The sequence below is a fragment of the Thermobia domestica genome, chromosome 3 (genome assembly GCF_964235325.1).
Source record: "Thermobia domestica chromosome 3, izTheDome1.hap1.1, whole genome shotgun sequence".
In the NCBI taxonomy this organism is placed as follows: domain Eukaryota; kingdom Metazoa; phylum Arthropoda; class Insecta; order Zygentoma; family Lepismatidae; genus Thermobia; species Thermobia domestica.
The window spans coordinates 147,572,389-147,592,880 of record NC_137456.1 but is presented as its reverse complement, the minus strand read 5'-3'; the positions used below and the strand labels follow the sequence as shown (position 1 = coordinate 147,592,880).

The following is a 20,492-nucleotide window of genomic DNA, read 5'->3' as shown; positions in this document are numbered from 1 at the left end:
AAGGAACTATTGTTTTATGAATTGTTTTACCATGAGAGGAGTACACAAATGTGATATTACAATTTTATTTATATCTATGACTTAAATTGTGAATTTTCGCTTGTTATTGTTTAGTTTGATATAATTTGAAAACGATGTATGTGATTTCGGTTTGTGTGTACCTCCGTCACATCTTTTTCACATAAACATATGGAAAGTAAACGAAAGATCACATTTTAATTACAAAATTCTACATTAGGTGTTAAAAAACACTTAATACATTAGATATAACATTCGATTTTTTAAAAAATATCATGTGTCTAATATATTAGAGATTAAGTGACCAGCATTATTATCATTATTTTCAATTGATTAATAAAAGTTTTGGTTCTTATGATATAATGCTTTTCAAAAATACTAACAGTATAACCAAAATCTCTTCTTAATCTGAGAGTAAAATAAATCTTCTTAATAAAGAAATGTATAATAACAGTACTTACGTTATAAAAAGAAATAAAAATGTTGATAAAATATTTTATAAATGGTAATTAAAGATGTTAAAAAATAACCTCAGCATTCTGATATAATTTCTAAATGCAATAAGGAAAGAAAATTTCCATAATGTATTAAATAAAATATACGACGTCAATTGTAGAGAATGAATATTCCATATCATAATGAATTGTTGAGCTATTAAATTAAATTTATTTAAGAAATTTTAGATGTAACGTTTAAGAATTTAACTTCGGAATAAAATATGGTGTAAGACTACAAGATAGCACAAGTATCAAAACACTCAGGAAAGTAAGATAATAAATGTGCATCATGCTACTTTTTTAAAGCAGAGTACCATTAGGTACGAGAAATTCATTCCGGAACTGAGTAAAACTACATTAAATCAATAGTCGAGGAAGAAATAATGTGTCAATTGTATCTAATCTTCCCGCTATGATGATAATATAATATTAGTTTCTAATAGGCCCAGATACAAGAAAGACTATTTTGAATTTAAAAATAAATGGCAAATTGACATTTAAAATTTTATACGCACAAGTTTCAATTGGCTGAAAATAAACCAGTGACTCATCATGGTGATTCAACATATCGTTGCCCTACTCTTCTGTTTGACTCTCAATATGTGTGTGGTCTAAATCGATATCGTTGAGCTACCGTAAACGCAGAAATGTAACATTTTCTGATGCAAAATCTCCAGTACTTCACGCTTTTATAGCTAGTAGTTAAAATAAATGTATTATTTTTCTTTGTGTAACAACTGTATTGAATATCTGGTGACGAACGGTATACAGGTATTTTGAGTTCATGGTATACCTAATTAAATGTTTTATTTTTACCAGATGCTACAAAAAGATATGGAAACAGATGTTATACATAAAAGCTCGCCTCAGTTTAGACTTTTGCAGACTAATGACAATAGTGCAACACTTTTGAAGGTGTAATAAAGCAATAGAAGTACTTTGTTCTGTTTTTTTAAATCAAATTTCCCCAAATTTTTTTAAGCACAATCTGAAAATTTAGCCAAAAATTTGTACACAATTCTATACTACTTAAAATTAACATTCTGTCAGTTCTGACTAAGGATTTTATTTTACAGGAAAACAATTTATTAAGATTTTGTTTAGCGTATCTAATGGGATGATGGATTGATGAAACTTGAAAAAGAAATGAAAGAATAATGTGAAAGAATAATTCAATGGGTTATTTTAGGCTTTGCACTTAACCTTACACTTTTTGAAAAAACTTACCTGGACTTCAACACTGAACGTATCATTGTTACAGTCGCCAGCCAAAAGATAACGACATACTCCCATGAAAGTTACCATACTGCCGTCAAAAGTTCTGTAATGTGGATCTCCATACACTATACAAGTTCCTTGTTCTGTAAAGATATATATACGTAAGAAAGAACTATACCCGAAATAGAGTACACAACTTTATAATTTACTCATTCAAGTACAGTTTGAATGACCTTCGTTTAACCTAGTCCTCTCTACAATTTGTAAAAGGTGAAAGGTAATAACGTTGGTTATTTAAAGCATCACATTTTTACATCAAATATTTTATAATATACAGTGTTTTGTAATACTGTAATACTTTGTGCAATATTGTGTATGTGTAATGTTTGCAAAATGTCTGCTTACAAATAAGTTGTGACGTCGATCGAAAATTACTTGATTATAAGAATGCTAAATTTCCAGTACTGTTCAATAGTGCTACGAACATAGATTTGCAGTTGTTCCCTCATCTGTAAATGTACAGCGCGTTAAATGGGCGTATCCGGTTGCAATGATTTGAATAGACTTTTGGGGACATAGCTGAAATTCAGCTCAAATATAGAAGAGATTATGTAGATTCTATATTTAAAAAAAAAAAAAAAAAACAAAACAAATTGGCTTAAATGGATGGAACATAGTCAAAAAATGCACGAAACATTAACAATTATGTCAATGAAAAATCAATGAAAACTCCAAATTCCTTCACTTATCTGAAAAACAAAAAGATGAAGATGACTGAAATCCAGCTCAAATATATAACAGGCTATGCAGATTCTACATTCAGAAAAGGAATTGTCCAAAAATAAACTAAACATGGTCAAAAATGCACGAAACATTAACATTAATATAAATAGAAAATCAATGAACAAAAATGAATTCGTCCACATATCTCAAAAGCTATAAGATGATGACTAATTGAAAGCTTCTTACAAAAAGGTAATGAAGAGCTTAAAAACGATGTATAGCACGTAAGGTAAGTTTGTATGAAACATTGCCAAAAATCAAGTTACCTGAGTAAATTAATAATAATAATGAAGTATGTGCATCTTCCTCGAATTACCCAGGGCGACTCACATGGAGATTACGTACTTGATATATCCACACCTGGATTTGGAATATCCATACTCGATATAGCAAGGAACTTGACTTTTGGACTGATCATGTGACAAGTCTAGTCCTTATGGTAAACCGGACAGCCCTTTTGCGCGACCTCCTCTGAACTCCATATCACTTACTAACCCACATTCAAAACGAATACCAATGAAGCTGACTTGCTCGTGTTATGCCGAATTAAGACAATGTTGATAGTCGAAAATCAGCACACCTATATATGGCCACATACACTGATCTATGGTTGTTTCCCAAACACCTATCCATAATGCTACACACATCATCATCGTAGTCCATAAGGTGAATGTTTGTGGACTGAAGGACAATAATGTTGTGTAATGTAAAACCAACTACAGAAAGCTGTACGAGTGCAGCCTGAAAGATTAACGGAAGCTTGCTGTTGGTGTAGACATGTTATAGATATCTCTGAACGATTGTGGAAAAATTCGAGCAATTACGTACAAGAGTGTCGATGCAAAAGAACGAAGCTTCTCGTTGGTCAGCATATTAGACATTTTTCCACATGCTTTCATGTTTTGGCTGGATTTTGTTAAAGGGCAAGGAATGCCAATAATGCGAAATTAATGCTGAACGTTTTCTAGAACATGCTGTGATGGATGCTTGCAATAACGAAATACTCAAACTGTTTGGAAAGATCATCAACTGTTTGGGACTGCATCAGAAGAAGAAGTACAGCCATACAAACAAATCGTTTCTGATGTTCTACATCCGAATAAAGACTACCATAGGGATTGCTAGTATCCCCTTATCGATATCCCAGTAAAGAGTCCAGATGAGATCAAAACGGACGATTGTGTCATTGTAGTTATGGAGCATAGTATTCTTACTCGTAGTTTAGTCAGCGTTCAGAATTTTAGTAAAATACTTCTTGTTCACTTGCAGGAAAGTTCTTTCTTCAATGATAGTCTTTTGACCAACCATCAAGAATGGTGGTCGTCACATATAATACAATAAGTGTTGGAAAGAGAGACTATTCCCCTTTCAGATAAGCGAGAAAACACTTCAAAGTTATCGATAATGAAGCTTCTAATTTCTTCATGTATTCTACGTCTTCATGTGGGAGTCGGAATAGCGGTACAATTATGTACGTTTTGATCATCTATTAAATTCTATTGTTTCTTTTTGAGTTATTTGTAAGTTTTAAAAATTTATAGTTAAAACGCATTTAAAAGATAGAATTACAACAATGACGAAATCTAAAACAGTAAGTAAGGAAGAACCTAGTTAGAGAAAACACTCTAAATCTTAATCTGTTTTTGCAATTAACATAAAATTATAGGATACTTGTAAATATGCAAGGGGGTAACGAAACAACTTCTAGGGGGAATTCCCTATTCTCTCAGCCCTAGTTCGTTAATCAGAAGATAAACAAATAAACTGGTAACTCACTGCATAATTTATGATCTGCATCCTGCCCATCTTTGCAATCATTGTGCCCGTCACACCATTTATTTGGGGGAACACACTTCCCACACCACATGTCGGCATCATTGCATCCTCTTAGTTTCTCTACAAGAATATAACATTTAAATTACAAAGACCGTTACAGGTAACTACAAGGTGGTAAATAACTAAAATCTAGTAACATATAAAACAAAGTCATCATAGTCATTATATAAGTGCATTTGGGGTAATAAAAATTTAACTGTTTTAATATAAATAACATTGGTACAGAATATTTCGGCAAGAAACACGGAGGATTTGCTTTATCGTTCTTTTCGACATTAACATTGAAAGCCATGTAAATGTTCGTGAAAATTTTGTATATGCCATTAAGGTTCAGGAAAAACCTTATGCATATGTGCACATACTGTATTTATTGTGATTTCGTGTGTTGTTACAGTGGGTCATGCTTTTCTCTAATGATATTAGTTCTTTTTTCCATTGAAATGAGGTGGTAAGCGAACCCAAATTGCTACACATCAAGGAATATTGTAAAATGAATTTGCAAAATGAAGGGGGACGGAACGATAAGTACGATGTTGCTGCACTTTTAGGATTATCCCTGGTTCTGATGGAAAGCGATTATGTACACAATTTTTCAGTTGGCTTATTTTAAGTACTGTGAGCACTGAACACTGTTAGTTTCATAAACGGGAGCATATTGAAATCATAAAAACTTTTTAAAAGCTTTATTATGATCCTAGTCTGTGGTCAACTACGTAATGCAATTAATGCAATTAATGTAATGTAATTAATTATTAGAACAGATTTCAATAAACAACCAACCTATCAATGATTTGCTCACTTTGTATGCATATACATAGACATATGGTTGAATTTAGAATGAATATTTTAAACCCGAAACTATGTAAATCGACAATTACGTGAGTTTCGTTTCACGTTTTACAACTTAAGGTGACTGGCAACCCATAGATACTCAATATTAAAATCGGAATATTGTAGGTTTGCAATTTCTGGCTCGAATCTAGATATATGTATTAATATGAAATATATTCTTGAATTCATATAAAATAGATAATTATATGCTATTTATTCGATAACGTTTTTATATTGATCAAAGATGTATTAGATATTTCATTTTCAATTCTAGGATAAGGATTAAGATTGAGCTGATTTTCGGGAGACTGCATCCACATAAAAATCCTTTTCTGGGTATAGCTTACTATCACATTATAATATCTGTCGACTAACTTACAGGCGGATATTATTTAGATAAGACTTCCCATACTCATACATACAAGACTATTATAAAATTTTTAATTTTTAATTTCGTTAAGGAAACAGTGTAGTTATTGTCACCATTAATATAAATGATTGACTGAATAGCTTATTGTTTTTGTGTCCCAGAATAACTTCAGTAAAAAGTGTGACAACTTAAGGTTTGAAGTAAAATTATTATACTAGGAATTAAAACAATTAAGTTATTGTTTTATCAATCATAATGATTTTATTGTTACAAACATCGTCCTAAAGAATAATTGCCAATCTCGGAACTCGGAGTTTAGAGGTGATTTATTTGCATTTTCAGTCATTGATATGTGTCGATATCATTCATAAGGTGCACTTATGTTTTGTAACATAATTTATATAAGACTTTTGTGTTTATTTTAAAAGCAGCTATTTTAATAATACACAATAATTGTTTTGTATATCAATTAACTTAAGTGGTAAAAAATGTAAACGTTTTATAGTACTGTGTTACCATACACTAAAGTTAAGTAAATTTTGAGTATATGTATGTGTATGTGCGAATATGTGAATTTTGTTATGTGGTAGACTAAAGTTCATATAAGTAATTCTATACACAGCGTCTGTTTAAAAAAGATGAATAATCATGGTTGTACTCACTACATATTGCAGGATTCTCGTCGCTTCCGTCTGTACACACTTTGTATCCATTACAAGCTCTATTTGCAAGAATGCACTGGCCGGAAGTGCACTGAAATGTCTCATTTTTACACCCTAATTTCTCTGTTGAAAGAGAAAAACAACACATCTATATGTTACATTATATTCTTTATTGAGTGGTTTTAGTGCCAAGAATTAACAAAACATATACAAATACAGAAAGTTCTGGCGAGACCGGCATTGAAGCTTTCAGTGATAGAATCTTGTCATCATCTTTTTTGGAAACATCAGTGATTCATCTTCTTTTGTGGAAACATCAGTGATTTTACACTTTGAACGCATTCTTTAAATTCTTAGTTAAGACACACATGTATTACATATATATACATATGACTATATATAATTTTGTAAGATTCAAGGTAATGTTCTCTCATTTCTCTTCTTTTCTTTGTTTAATAGTGCACTTAGCAATTATTCAGTATTTCAATATATTTCACTGGTAAAATATTTTACTTTTCTTTAGGAAAAAAGATCTATTAGTAATAAAGGGAACAATTTCATAAGCCACGATTATTGTGCTGCCAAAATGTATTGAGCCGTGGCAGAAATGCGAACTAAAGCTCACACCCATGCGTTGAACCAATAAGGGTTCAACTGTTGCTAAGCGAGAGAAAGCAAGTGAAGTTCCTTCAGCCGATAGCAGCGCTTGCAAAGGAAGACTAGGGTTCAAGTCAATGTGGTATATCTTTAGAATTCAAATTCAGTCGTTGTTTAGGAGAGATCTCGAGTGCGATCGCCGGTAGGGACACTCGGTCAAAAAAGTATAAAAGCGTTTTCACACCAGCAATCCTCAGTGAAATTTCCCTATGTTTTACTCATTTACACAGTCAAATGATGAGATGGCACCTCACATAATGATTCCAGGCAATTTTTTTTCTCCCCTCTTCCTAGGGCAATGTGATCACCAAGTAATGTCATCTCTTATACAAAACAGGTTAGCATGGTCATAGATGTCGAAAATCTGAAATTTAATCCCTAATAGTAATAATTTTTTGTTTCTTAGTGTGTAAATAGTAGACAAATTATTTCAATAAAGTAGTAAGCGCAATCTTGAGAAAAATATCCATTTTATTCTTTTTGAATTGAATTTGGAAGCGACAAAAATTTGTAACACACTTGAACTTTTACCTACATCGTGTTAAAATACATAATTATCGTGAAAAATGATATTATCTCTCTATCAAGTAGCATCTCTGCTGATGCTTATGTTTGTGTCTGAAATAAATTATACGTACAAAAGAAACTCTAGTATTATTTTCGTTCAATCAAACTGAATTTTGACGACATTTCGAAATACAATTCTGTAGTGATCATACATTAATTATATTTGGTCTAGGAATTAATTCGTGCGGTTGGTACGCACACATTGAAGCTGTAGTACAAACACAAAATACATAAATACCTTAAGAAAAATATTGTCCATCGCTAGCCACCACTTTTGCCCATCTGTCAGGCAATGTACGGATTCCGTGGCGAAAGAAGTCCTCATCCTTGGAAGCGATCCAGTCAGAGACCCATGTTTCGATATCTTCTGAAGAAGTAAACCACTGTCCAATCAAATCGTTGTTCATGCAATCGAGCAAGTAGTAGTCCGAAGGAGCAACGTCTGGTGAATACGGCGGGTGGGGTAAAACTTCCCATCCGACATTTTCTAAATAGGTTTTGACCGGTTTTGCGACATGTGGGCGAGGTTATCATGTTGAACAATAAGTTTATCATGTCTGTTCTCCCATTCTGGTCGTGTTCTGGCCAGAGCTTGCTTCAAACGCATTAATTGTCGTCGATAACGTTCTCCATTCATAGTTTCACCCGGTTGCAGCAGCTCATAGTACACCACACCTTTCATATCCCACCATATGCACAGCATAACCTTTGCACAGTGAATATCTCGTTTTGGTTGTGATGGACCTGGTTCACCTGGTTTCACCCAGGCCTTTTTTCGTTTAGGGTTCTCGTAATGGATCCACTTCTCATCACCCGTAATAATTCGATGCAGAAACCCCTTTCTGCTCTGTCGTTGAAGCAGCAATTCGCAAATGGTTTTTCGTCTTTCAACGTCTCTGTCTTTCAATTCATGTGGAACCCAATGTGACATCTTTTGAATCATTCCCATGGCTTTCAAGCGTTTGGAGACTGTTGTTTGATCAACGCCTAATGCTGCTGCAAGTTGTTCCTGCGTTTGACACGAATCCTGCTCGAGCAATGCTGTCAATTCTTCGTCTTGAAATTTTTTTGGCTGTCCAGCTCGCTCTTGGTCTGCCAAGCCGAAATCACCACTTCTAAACCGTGCAAACCACTTCTGACACGTTCGCTCAGCTAGAGCATGGTCACCATACACTTCCACCAAAATACGATGACTTTCAGTCGCACTTTTCTGCATGTTAAAGTAATGCAGCAGGACACCCCGCAAAAACAGTTTATCAGGCACAAATTGCGCCATGTTCACTTAACTACAAACTGGTGTTGTTGACGCTTTAATCCACTGCCCTATACTACGAACGATACGCGATGACAGGGGTTTGCAACACAAGTGTGGATACACGGAACTGTGGGACGCTCCATTCGTTGCGCCATCTCTTGTCCACCCGCACGAATTAATTCCTAGACCAAATATGAAACATATATACAAACCGAGAGCGATGAAAAATACAAGTGAATTAGGCAGAAAAGTTGATGATATGAAGAGAGTGGGAAACAATGTTGCAATGTTATCTATTACACTCTCACTCTTGGAGTGCGATTAAAGGTTTGGTCAATATAGCAAATTTGGAATCGTGTTATTTTGTTCATGCCAAACATTTGGCAAGCAGTACTAAATGATTTATTCCATATAGATTTCTAAGTACTTTGATTGGGAAAACACTTTCCTTTACTTGAAATGGACGGGAATTAAGTCTTTTTATTAAAATATATTTACATATTACTTACTTTGAGTAAAAAAGAAGAAAAGAGAAAATTCTGTTATATAGGTATAATTTTAAAATGTAAAAAATAAATTAAATATTTGTAGTATTAAGAAATTAAACTATTAAACTTACCATTCTTAAAAGGAAAAATATCCCATATTGAAATCAATGAACTGAGAAAGCTACACGGTTCAATTTATATATATATATAACTATATATATATATATATATATATATATATATATATATATATATATATATATATATATTAGACAATGAATGCTAACATCATCCGGCTTTTACATAGTATGAAACAACATAATAAAATATTTTTAACATTTTGGTCCATATTACTTAATGCAATATGAGATGTGATTGACATTATTTGAATACTTATTTCGTAAAGTGTCTTAGGTACAGAGAAATGTTTTCAACACAATTTGTTTCTTGTTAAAAGAACGATTTACTGTTAGAATCTTATATCATATACTTTTAATTCAACTTCTGAGAGGAAATGTGTTCTTACTAAGCACTCGCATAGCATTATGGCTGTTGTAAACAATTTTACGTTCATACGGCAATTAACTGATGTTAGCATTGGGGATGAGATTTAGTTTCATATAAATAAGAGAGATTGGTCTTTCGTAGTGGTCTAGATGAATTATTCTACCATTTGGATGAAGAACTATTCATTATCGTTAATATGTTTATTTGTTTATTTGATTCTATGCAGGGGAAGTAAAGATAAACATGTGTGAGCTATTTTTTTCTGACTTTGCAGCTTTGAAAATATTTCTCTCAACTTTCGTTGCTACAATAAATATAAGATTGATTTTATTGTTTTGCAACAAGATGGATGAGATAGCTATAATATTGTAACAGTGTAGCAAACATATTACAAGGAAATACTGCACTAAATACTTTAAAAAATATATTGTGGCTTATACAACGAAACTGCAAGTGCATGTTTTATTAGTCGTATGAGGATTAAGTACTTACTACATAATTCAGGTCTCTCATCATCACCATTTCGACAATCCTTGAACGCATCACATACAAAATCTTCATATATACAGCCTCCCCCAGAACATTCAAATTTTTTACCTCCATTACAAGTCGTGTTTGCAGCTTGATAGAAAAAAAGACACATATCATTACTTAGTGTAATACACATTATATATTCCATATTATTTTCACGGTGACATCTGGTTTACTTTTTTGTTTCGGTTTCCGTGTTAACTTTAATTAGCGTCTCAATGGCAACTACTTGTATCTAATTGTTGAACAATCGTTGCACTGCAATTTTAATTTTACATTGTTAGTAATTTCATTTTTTAAAATGTGCAAATAAAATATTGTCACAAATTATAGTTTAATTGAAATTTATAATATTAACCGTTCTCTTTATTTTTATTATTATTATTATTAACTGATTTTTTCACGATTTCGAAATTAGTGCAATTCTAATAATGAAGGTAGTGAGTTGCCTGTAAAACGTCTACGTTATCAATTCAATCGGTAAGTGAAGAAATCACAGTAACCAGTACTACTGTTACTACTGCTAATACTAACCATTTTAACTTTTTGATTTCCCAGGTTGTGTTGCCAAATAAGATACAATTGAAGTAGGAAATGCTTTAATTAGTAAATATAGATTATATTAATGGAGTAGTATATGAACCTTAAATCAGATCAAGAAGTTGTTGTACTGTTTGATAAATTATTGTGCAAATAATAGAATATATATATATATATATATATATATATATATATATATATATATATATATATATATATAAAGAGAGAGAGAGAGATGCATGTGCTTTCAACATTTATCTGTTTGATTAATAATCTTATAAGTATTACAGAAACTTGAAGTAGAGAAGTGGGATGGAAAATGAAAAAGAGTTGTAATATGAAATTAAACATAATTTTCTAGTCTCTGATGGTGTCTGGTGCTCGCAGCTGTTAACACTTGGAGAATATTCCCCGTGAGCAACTAGAGCGCCTTGGACACGTTGAATAAGTGTCGTCGTCATGTAGCATTAGGTAGAATAAACATTTTTAAAAAACGAATAGTAAAATAATTTACTTCTAGGACGTAAACTTACCGAAAAAAGCCATTAAAAGTTAAGTTCAGTAAGAAGAAAGTAAATAATGAGACAGTTGATTAGCTATATTTTGCAGTATGTTTACAGTATAGATTTACTTAAAAATCAATGACGGAGAAATATTTTCTGAAATATTGAACTTTACTAGTACTGGAAAATCAAACATATGGCAGCAAATGGCGATGAAGCAATCAGACAGAAATATGTGGGATTAATAATGATCTAATAATAAAATTTGATTCATACCTCTCTTAGCTCTATGACTAAGAATAGGAAGGGCATCTTCAGCTGACTCTGGAGACACACTTTCGGCCCAAATAGGAATATATACAAGGCATACGAGGAAGAGAGTAGTAATATTCCAGATCTTCATCTTTTAATTTTCTGTAATATAAAAATGTTGACTCTTACTACACCATATAACAGAAAAGTTTTATACTCAAATGAATAGCAACATATTATAAAGACTCCGGTTCAAGAACTTTAGCTTGCAATACATTAAGAAATACATGTCTTTTATCTGCATTCAAAACTGTTGAGTGTTCAGGTTATGGACTATGCTACAATCTACTTAGCACTACATTTTTAACATTTTAATTGGATAACCTACTATTGAATATGTGTACAGACAGTACTGTGAAATGCAGATGGTAATATATGGCGTAGTTCGAGGGATCTTTGTCCGATACTACCTGTCGTACAAGTCAGCATTATGGACAATGAACACTTCTTGATTTTTCTCGGGGCTCGTCGATTTCTTCCCCACTTTCTTTACTTCACTATTTCGGTCATTATCATCATCACTGCCTCCCGCAACGTCGGAACATAATCGTGGGACGGTAAAATAAAAGGAAAAATGATGGATATCTTTAAGTATTGAAGCTTTTCTTTCTTTCTTTTTAATAGTTAAAAATAACTCAAAAGAAATACAAACACAGAAATTGAACTGTTGCTTTTCTTATAGATTATGAACTTTAGATTTTCAAAATATACACTAATTATGAAGACTTAAGAAGTCGTGTAAAAATAGAGTGTTATAATAATAATAATTATAATACGTAACTCAAATTGTTATAATAAAACATAGCATCTAGTTTCGCTGTAACTCTTAGAGTGAAAATGCAATATTCATTATAGCAACTGGATTGAATATGTAATTATATAATATTAATGCTGACAATAAATTGTACTACTTCAATTCCTCCAACATTAGCTTGAAATATTTACATTAGTATTATACGAGGTGCAGTCAATAAGTTCCCGGAATATTGGTGTAGTTCTGGCATTTGAGATACAATTACAAAAAATCTTGTGCAATATATTCCCTAGGTTGCCTAATTCTGAAATTAACGAGTGCCAACACATCTTAAGAGGCAGTGTGCAATAATGTAGCTGAACAGAGGAATGTATAGCGATCATTGGTGCAATTTCACATATCGAGCAACGCGCAAACATAAAGTTCATATGCAAATGTTGTAAGTTCATATGCAGTTGTTGTAAACTATACTCTAAATCGTGCTTCAAATTTCCAATTGTTTGCATTTAACTTTTTCACCAAGTTTGCTAATCTATACTGTAAAATATAGAACACCATTTAAAGACTTTTAGCACAGATGTTGAGGGGAAAATATATCAAGTGTGTGTGTGAGTAAAGTGTGATTCATGTGTCCAAAAGCGTCCATTCTCCGAAAATAGTGTCTAGTATGACATATTTAAACCACTTCTTCTCGCCAGTTCGGAAACAAAGTGATGACATACATTTTGTACATTTTGTACATATATCTGAGACATATTTCAACAACAAAGTATCTACAAGGGGTGAAAATGTGTCATCTGGAGGTGTTCAAAGAATGTCGATAATGTGTAGAGTGTCCTACTGTATCTAAAAGTAGTTTCTGTATTTTTTGCAGTGTTAAAAATTATTGTTACACAAATATTAATGTCCAACTCTAGACGTGCTTACAATCATTCTCAATATTAAAGAAAAAAAGTATGTTTATGTTCAGCATCATATATCCATTTTAAAACAATTAAATGGAAACAACATAGTTTCAGTTGCAATTATTTATCATATTATATCGCTCTCGAAATAGGCAAATATTAATACTCACATCTGAATAGTATGATTATAGTGTTATTCTATTACGAAATAACTAAATTGAAAAACTGTGTTTAAGTTGCAATTAAAATTTCACAATAATTGTAATTCGGCAATTTGCGTGCACATTAGAGCCACCTATTGGTGTCAGAAAACAAGGTAGACAGTTCAAGTGTTTGCACCTATTAGAGAGACTGTTAGTTATTAAGAATTAGCGTTACACACAGACTGAGACGTCTCCGTTTTATTATTAGGAAAGATTTTGAAATCAGTTTATAAATTTCACTTAATATAGGGAATTTGTGTCTCTCCATTAATTAACCATTTGTTCATATGTAACAAAAGAACACCATATTTATAACAGTCTTTAAGGGCATTATATTAAAATTAGTTTAGTGACCCATTAAAGACGAAATTACTATTATTATTACGTCCTATTATTATTATTAATACTATTATTAATAATATTATCATTATTATTATTATTGGTAATGAATATTTATAGTTCGATGTGCAAACATGTGCGTTATAGGCAACTACACAAAGTGGCGTGTCGATGAATTGATCTATTATTATTGGGCCAATAGTACTTACTGCATGCTCTGATGTCATTCTCATCAGTATTCTGTTCTTGAATGGTATATTCAAACTTGTCCAAAGAATTGCAATGTCTCATATACTGGCAGAATATTCGTATTACACACGAGAAGAATGGGGTTTATATATCCTTACAGTATATACAAAGTTTATACAATTCTCAATATATTTATTGACTAAATTTTAATTTTACTGGAATTAAGTGGACAGTCACAATCATCACTAAATAACTTTTTACAACGTCAAGACCGAAATAAGTCGTTTTCTCATATCCCAAATCTATGATTTATCCAGTTCAAATAAATAATTTGACAAGGTTTTTTGAGTGATTCCTATTGACTTTTATCAATGATAACGCAAGTATCTACTTCTTTTTCTTTAAAAAACGTGGTTAAATAGTAAATTTAACACCTCTAACCAGTACCGTAGGCAGAAATTTTTTTCGGGGGGTCCAACCTTAATATGAGGGTATTTTATATTAAAATTCCTAAAATTGTCCCTAAAATTAGGCTAAATTTACACAAAAGTCAAAATTTCGGAGCCACACCAACACCCTGTGTACGTCACTGCCTCTAACTGAAGCGAAACTTTTCCCTGGAACCCATTTTTAATGTGAATCTGAAAATTAGAATATGATACAAATTACAACCATTTCTCTTTTAGCAAGAGAATTCACATACACTGGAACATGTACTCAACTTGTTTTCAGTATACAGTTTACATATTGAGTTTCACTCCTACGTAAGCAAATGCTTCAAATTTATAGAAAATTCAACATTGTCGATGGTCTCTATCTTCTACCCCTTTTGGGTGGATTTTTTTAAAAAGCCGAAACTTGTGTTCGCTTGCATTTTATAAAGAATCTATGTATTGAAATTTGAAGGATTTCAACTTAACCGACTCCTAAAATTAGGCATTTTATTAACATAATATAAAGTTTAGGATATTAGGAATATTGCCTTAATTTCCTCTTTAGAAGAGAGCTTTCGAGATCGGTGAATTATTCAATTCGACTATTCGTTCACAGTTTAAATTGTGAAACGCTGTAATGGTGACAGAAAAAGAAAGAAAACTTTTTATTCGTATTCACTTAGGATACTGTTCCAAAATATCCTTACTTCTGTGACAAGAAATATTCATTACGTAGAAATTGCACTTTTGTAACTATTGTAATTTGTCCCGGATTGAAGTGCATTTGAATCTTCTATATATATAAAAAAAGTACCATAGTGTAGATTAATTAAACGTAAACAATGTAGGAAACACTACAGGACGATAAGTTCACTTATATTTGAAGATTCAGTTTCGTGGCTTGCAATTAAATAGGACTATACTTTCTGACATGCTATATCATCGTACACCTTTTTAATCATTTGTCCATAGTAATTTAAAACAAAGAACTAAAGCGAATTGTATACTTTTCTCATTATGATTATACCAACACTCTTTCACTAGCAACTAAAAACATTACCAAGTTCCACTAATCGTTTATTGTTTACTCTTTGTATCCGGTCCGTACATCCTGTGGTATGTACCGCAAGTTAGGAACCGATAGTAGAATCATTGAAAAAGTTAGAAAAAGTTGTTAAAGAATGATCAAACATTTTGACTATAGGTGTTCGAATCAGAGCTACAAAAGAAATACATTTTTGTTTTCATAGAATTGTGATTTTGGAATCTTAATTTATTTGGCCCATATTTTCTTCATATGTTTGCAATAAATGGAGTAAAACTTAAAATTAGTTGTCTTTCTTATGATTTTCATTTTCTTGTCTCTGGTGATCATTTCCATGCTTTTGCGTTTATATTGTTTAACTTTAGAAACAAGTATACTAGATAAACCTCGGTAGGACCTTAATCTAATTTTTATTGGGAACGAATATTCTACGAATAGTTGACACTAAAACTTTTACTAAAGTCAAATGGCAAGATTTTGTTATTGTTTATCATTTTCACATAGCTTACAATGTATTTTTTTTAGGAATGTAACATTTATCGTACGTTTCAAATTCCACTGATTATTGGCAATAAACGATGTCTTATGTAATTATTATGTACAAGCTGAAATGGCTGATCTCCTTATAGGGAAAAATACGTTTATGCAGAAAATTTGAGCTCCTTCCCTCCCTTTGGAAAAACTTAATGTTAAAAATCCATAAAATACTAGACTGTACGGGTACATTTTGATCTACGTATCACCATAATAAGTGTTCTTTAGTCAACGTGACAGCACTAAAACTTAATGTGAAGTAGGTGTTAACTATGTTCCAAAATCAATTTCAAACTGTTCAGTCATTTCCCCGCGATGCAATCACAAACAAGAGACAACATTACATTTAATGAGAGAAAGAAATTAAAGAAAATACCTTGTTTGTCCCCTTTAAAACGATAATTTTTATAAACGCTGGAACACGGATCCATTTATGTTTAAATAAAAATTATAGTATATCGGCTTTGATCTTCCTAACTTGACAACCTCGTCACACACTCTATTTTTCGCATAAATTATCACCAGTATCTTTCCATTGGGATATGTATTTTGGTCAAAGTAACATGATAAATTTCTAGCTTGACATTATTGATAACTATAGCCAAAAATTTGATTCCAATGGTTTAGCTGCTTACCGTAATTCGGTCATAAACAATATAACTTTCTCTTTTACAGCGTGAATTAGATTTGCAGTCAGGTTTTATTTACAAATATTCTCTGATTTTGAAAAACAATTAACGTGAATACGGAATTATTCTGCCTTTTAATACAGTAGAGCGTCGATTATGCGAACGTCGGTCAACCGAACGACCGCTTAACCTAACTGTGTACTCGCTCGCTTAAAGGATTTTTTTAAACATTAATTTTGTGTACTGTGTGTATTGTTCATGGAAAATGCGTATGTAGTATGTACATATTTTTGTTTAATAAACTGTACCACATACTATATATTCCTACTAAAGTTGCCTTTGTACGTTACTTTGTAATACTTAAAGAGATGCCTGTTTTTATGAATAAATTTACTGTACAGTACTTCTTTTTGGCAAATAAACATGTACAGTTCGGTTATCCGAACAAACCAGTTTTCCGAACACCCATGTCCCCCAATTACTTCGGATAATCGACGCTCTACTGTACTAAGTCTAATATTAAAAATAATACTTGTACGGCCATGAAGTAGCTGGATCTTGTGTTTGGATGAAGTAGCTGGATCTGGCTGTTTTGTATTTTAACGTTAATTCATAGAACCGAGCAGGTGCGGCTCTAGGATTTTAATTTTGGGTAGGCCCACTATCTCACTTATGGATAGATATACATATTTGATTGGTTAATGGCGGTAGGAAATTACTTTTACAGTAATGGTTATTGATATTTGTTAAATAATTATATACCATTATTATAATAAGTGGAAAATATGTTTACTTTTTATCGTATCTTTATTGTATATATTTTTCAAAATTCTTGGGTAGGCCCCTTCCCACCCGGCCGACCCGCTAAAGCCGCCACTGGCACCGAGGATATGTTAGATGTGGATTCAAGCTTAAGGTGGGATTTGAGCCACACTAGCTCCAACTGAAAATCGAATTAGGTTCTTCAGCTTCGAAAAGTGGGTACTACCTGTTTAGGTTATTAATGTTTATACCTCCTCCTGGCAGTCAATGTTGTATCAATTTTTTCTCTGTTTATTAGGCACTGTCAGTTAGAATAATTGTATTGAATTATTTTTTTGTTTCTTGTTTGCCCTTAAGGCTAAACAAGATAATGAGGAAAAATCGTCCTAATGAAATGTATGGTGAAAGACCTACACATAACGTTCGTGTCTTGAGCAGGATTCGAAGTGTCAACAGGAAGGCTAAGCTTAGGCTTAAAAGGCAAATCGAATAATTACCGTATCTAATTTGAAACTAAAGAAAATGGCAATAAGAAAACTTGGAGACATTTAATTTTATGGGAAACGAATGGTTTCAATCAGGGTGGATTGATTTAAATCAGTCTGATTTAAATCACGATTTTAATCAAGATTTAAATCACTTGATTTTTTAAATAAAAATCGCTGATTTAAATCAAATTCCGAAATGAATTAATTTAAAGTGAAAGTAAGTAAAATCCCGTTTCTCTTTTGTTATTTCGATTATGGAAGATAATAATCATAATACAATGAGACTCAAATGTGTGTAAGCACAGTATGAAAACTAGTATCATGTAGGGAACGATCAGGGAAAATCCCGTTTGAACGGGTTACGGGTGAACCCTGCTTTCTTCTCTTTGTAACACAAGGTTTTAAAATTTCTATTCCAACGGGGAAATCACCATGGACATTTAAGATGAAAACTCTTTTGTGTACACGTCTATTTGTTTGTTTCCAGATAATAGGGGCGTATTTAGAGGGGTCCGACCCCCTCTCCGAAACAAGAAAAAAATTAGATTTTAAAATTTTGGGCGAAATTTATGTACTAAACACAAAGAAGTTCCTCGGGATCGTAATACGACAAATTTTGGATGCGTTAAAATATCGAATAATACTTTTGATAAAGTGTATACTTGACCCCATTGCAGAACATGCCGCGATCTGCGATGTGATCGCAAAAGTTTGCCGTGCCTGTGCAGGAAAAATTGTCAGAAAATAAAATAGTCAACAGAAAAGTATAAAAACGTGCCTGCTATGTATAGATGTCTTAAATGCACGGACAACTCGCATTTGAACTGTTTCTCACGTCACATAAAGCATATTTTTAACAATCATAAGTGTTTCTTCTTCTGGAACTAATCATCTTGATTTTTTTATTTTGGAATTCCTGCAGAAAATTCCTACAGGGAATTCGTGTTATGATTCAGTTCAAAATCTCTTATCGTCGCGAATTGTGTCGAGGAATTTGAAGCTTTAAAACATATAAAACTATAATTATGCCTGTTGTGCTGTATGGTTGTGAAACATGGTCGCTTACGCTGAGGGAAGAACGCAGACAAAGCAATTGAGAATAAAATCCTGAAACGAATATTCGGAACCAAAAGGAACGGAAATGAGGAATAGCGAAAACTTCATGATGAGGAACTGAATAATTTATACCATTTGCCAAACATTGTTAGGGTCATCAAATCTTAGAGGCCCAGGTGGGCAGGACATGTAGCGAGAATGGAAGAAAGTAGGAACGCTTTCAAAGTTTTAACTGGAAGTCCAATCCGAAAACGGCCATTAGGAAGCCTAGGTGCAGATGGGAGGACGATATTAAGTTGCATCTCGCAGAAGTAGGAATACAAAGTAAAAACTGGATCCAGTTGACTAAGGATAGAAGTCAGTGGAGAGCTTTTGTGAACATGGCACTGAACCTCCGGGTTCCATAGGTCATAGAGTGAGTTAGTTAATTTTAGGCGAAATTTATGTACTTTATATGTATTTCGTGGCGCTAGCTAGTTCCAATTGTTTAGAAATATGCCCCTGCCAAATATCAGTAACTTTCGTGAAAAGAAAAGTGTCATGTTGATATACATTGCTGCACTTTTTCCTTAATGCTTAAGAAACATTGTTTGGGATTGAAATTGGTTAATGATTGGGAATTAATTCAAAATTTAAACCCAATACTTTCACGTAAATGACATAATTAACATTTAATACTAATTCCTAATGTTTTTTCTTCAATTCGCGACTTGTATTATACGAAGAAAAAGATTTGATTTAAATCAAAAAAATCGATTTAAATCAAAAAAATCAACAAAAATGATTTTTTTGAAAAAACTCATGATTTTTTCCACCCTGGTTTCAATCATATGGAGTTCATTTCTGATGTTAGTAGTCCTGGCCATTAACGATCTACATTATAAGATACTTATTTGAGTTTATTTTTGTTTTTCCCTCTACTAAATCCTATCTTACTAGTTTAGTCGGAATTTTTATTATTCTATTATATACCATACAGTTGTCTTGTATACAGCTAATGCAACGCAAAGAAATAAGTAAGCAATAGCATCCTGACCTAACTCTTGTCACTATCTCTTGCAAGTTCAACTATCCTAAAGGAAAACACAAATTGTGAACTTACCAAGAATTCACCCTTGATTCCGAGAGATTCGCTAATAGTTCAGAGAAATGTGTCGTAGCTTCCAAATTCCAGCTTTATGTATGTTCCATTCAATGCAAAGTTCAGTCATAAATCGTGCAGTTGATACTTTGTTATTTGCTGATTGTAGAGTTATTGTGTGGGTAATGTTTGAGATAAGATATTCTTAATAATGCAAATAACCTGACAAATACAATTAGCAATAATATCGTCTATCCCCTTTGCTCATTTTCAGGGGGAAAAAGATGAATTTTTCTTGCAATTTTCCTTGTTACGCTTTTTCTATTGTTTTGTCAAATATCAAGGTTACAGGAAACTGCTCCTTAAATATTAAAGAGTCAAAAGAAAAATATGTACTATAATCAGTAATATAATTTTCTATATTGTTTACTTATACTATTTCTTGAAGACACGTGAAGAATTGCATAAAATTGTGATTCAAATCTCTTTGAGTATATA

General features: G+C 32.4%; 1 protein-coding gene across 1 annotated transcript in view; it reads right to left on the bottom strand.

The window, feature by feature from the left end:
* Window positions 1-20,057, bottom strand: part of LOC145681533 (kielin/chordin-like protein) — a 30,191-nt gene extending 10,134 nt beyond the window's left edge. The window contains exons 1-6 of the mRNA XM_081753179.1: window positions 20,016-20,057; window positions 11,540-11,677; window positions 10,182-10,310; window positions 6,216-6,338; window positions 4,293-4,412; window positions 1,743-1,876 (exon numbers count right to left, since the gene is read on the bottom strand). Of these exons, the coding sequence (XP_081609305.1) occupies window positions 1,743-1,876; window positions 4,293-4,412; window positions 6,216-6,338; window positions 10,182-10,310; window positions 11,540-11,666 (633 nt within the window). The 5' untranslated portion in view covers window positions 11,667-11,677; window positions 20,016-20,057. The remainder of the gene's footprint in view (window positions 1-1,742; window positions 1,877-4,292; window positions 4,413-6,215; window positions 6,339-10,181; window positions 10,311-11,539; window positions 11,678-20,015) is intronic.
* Window positions 20,058-20,492: the final 435 nt, after the last annotated feature.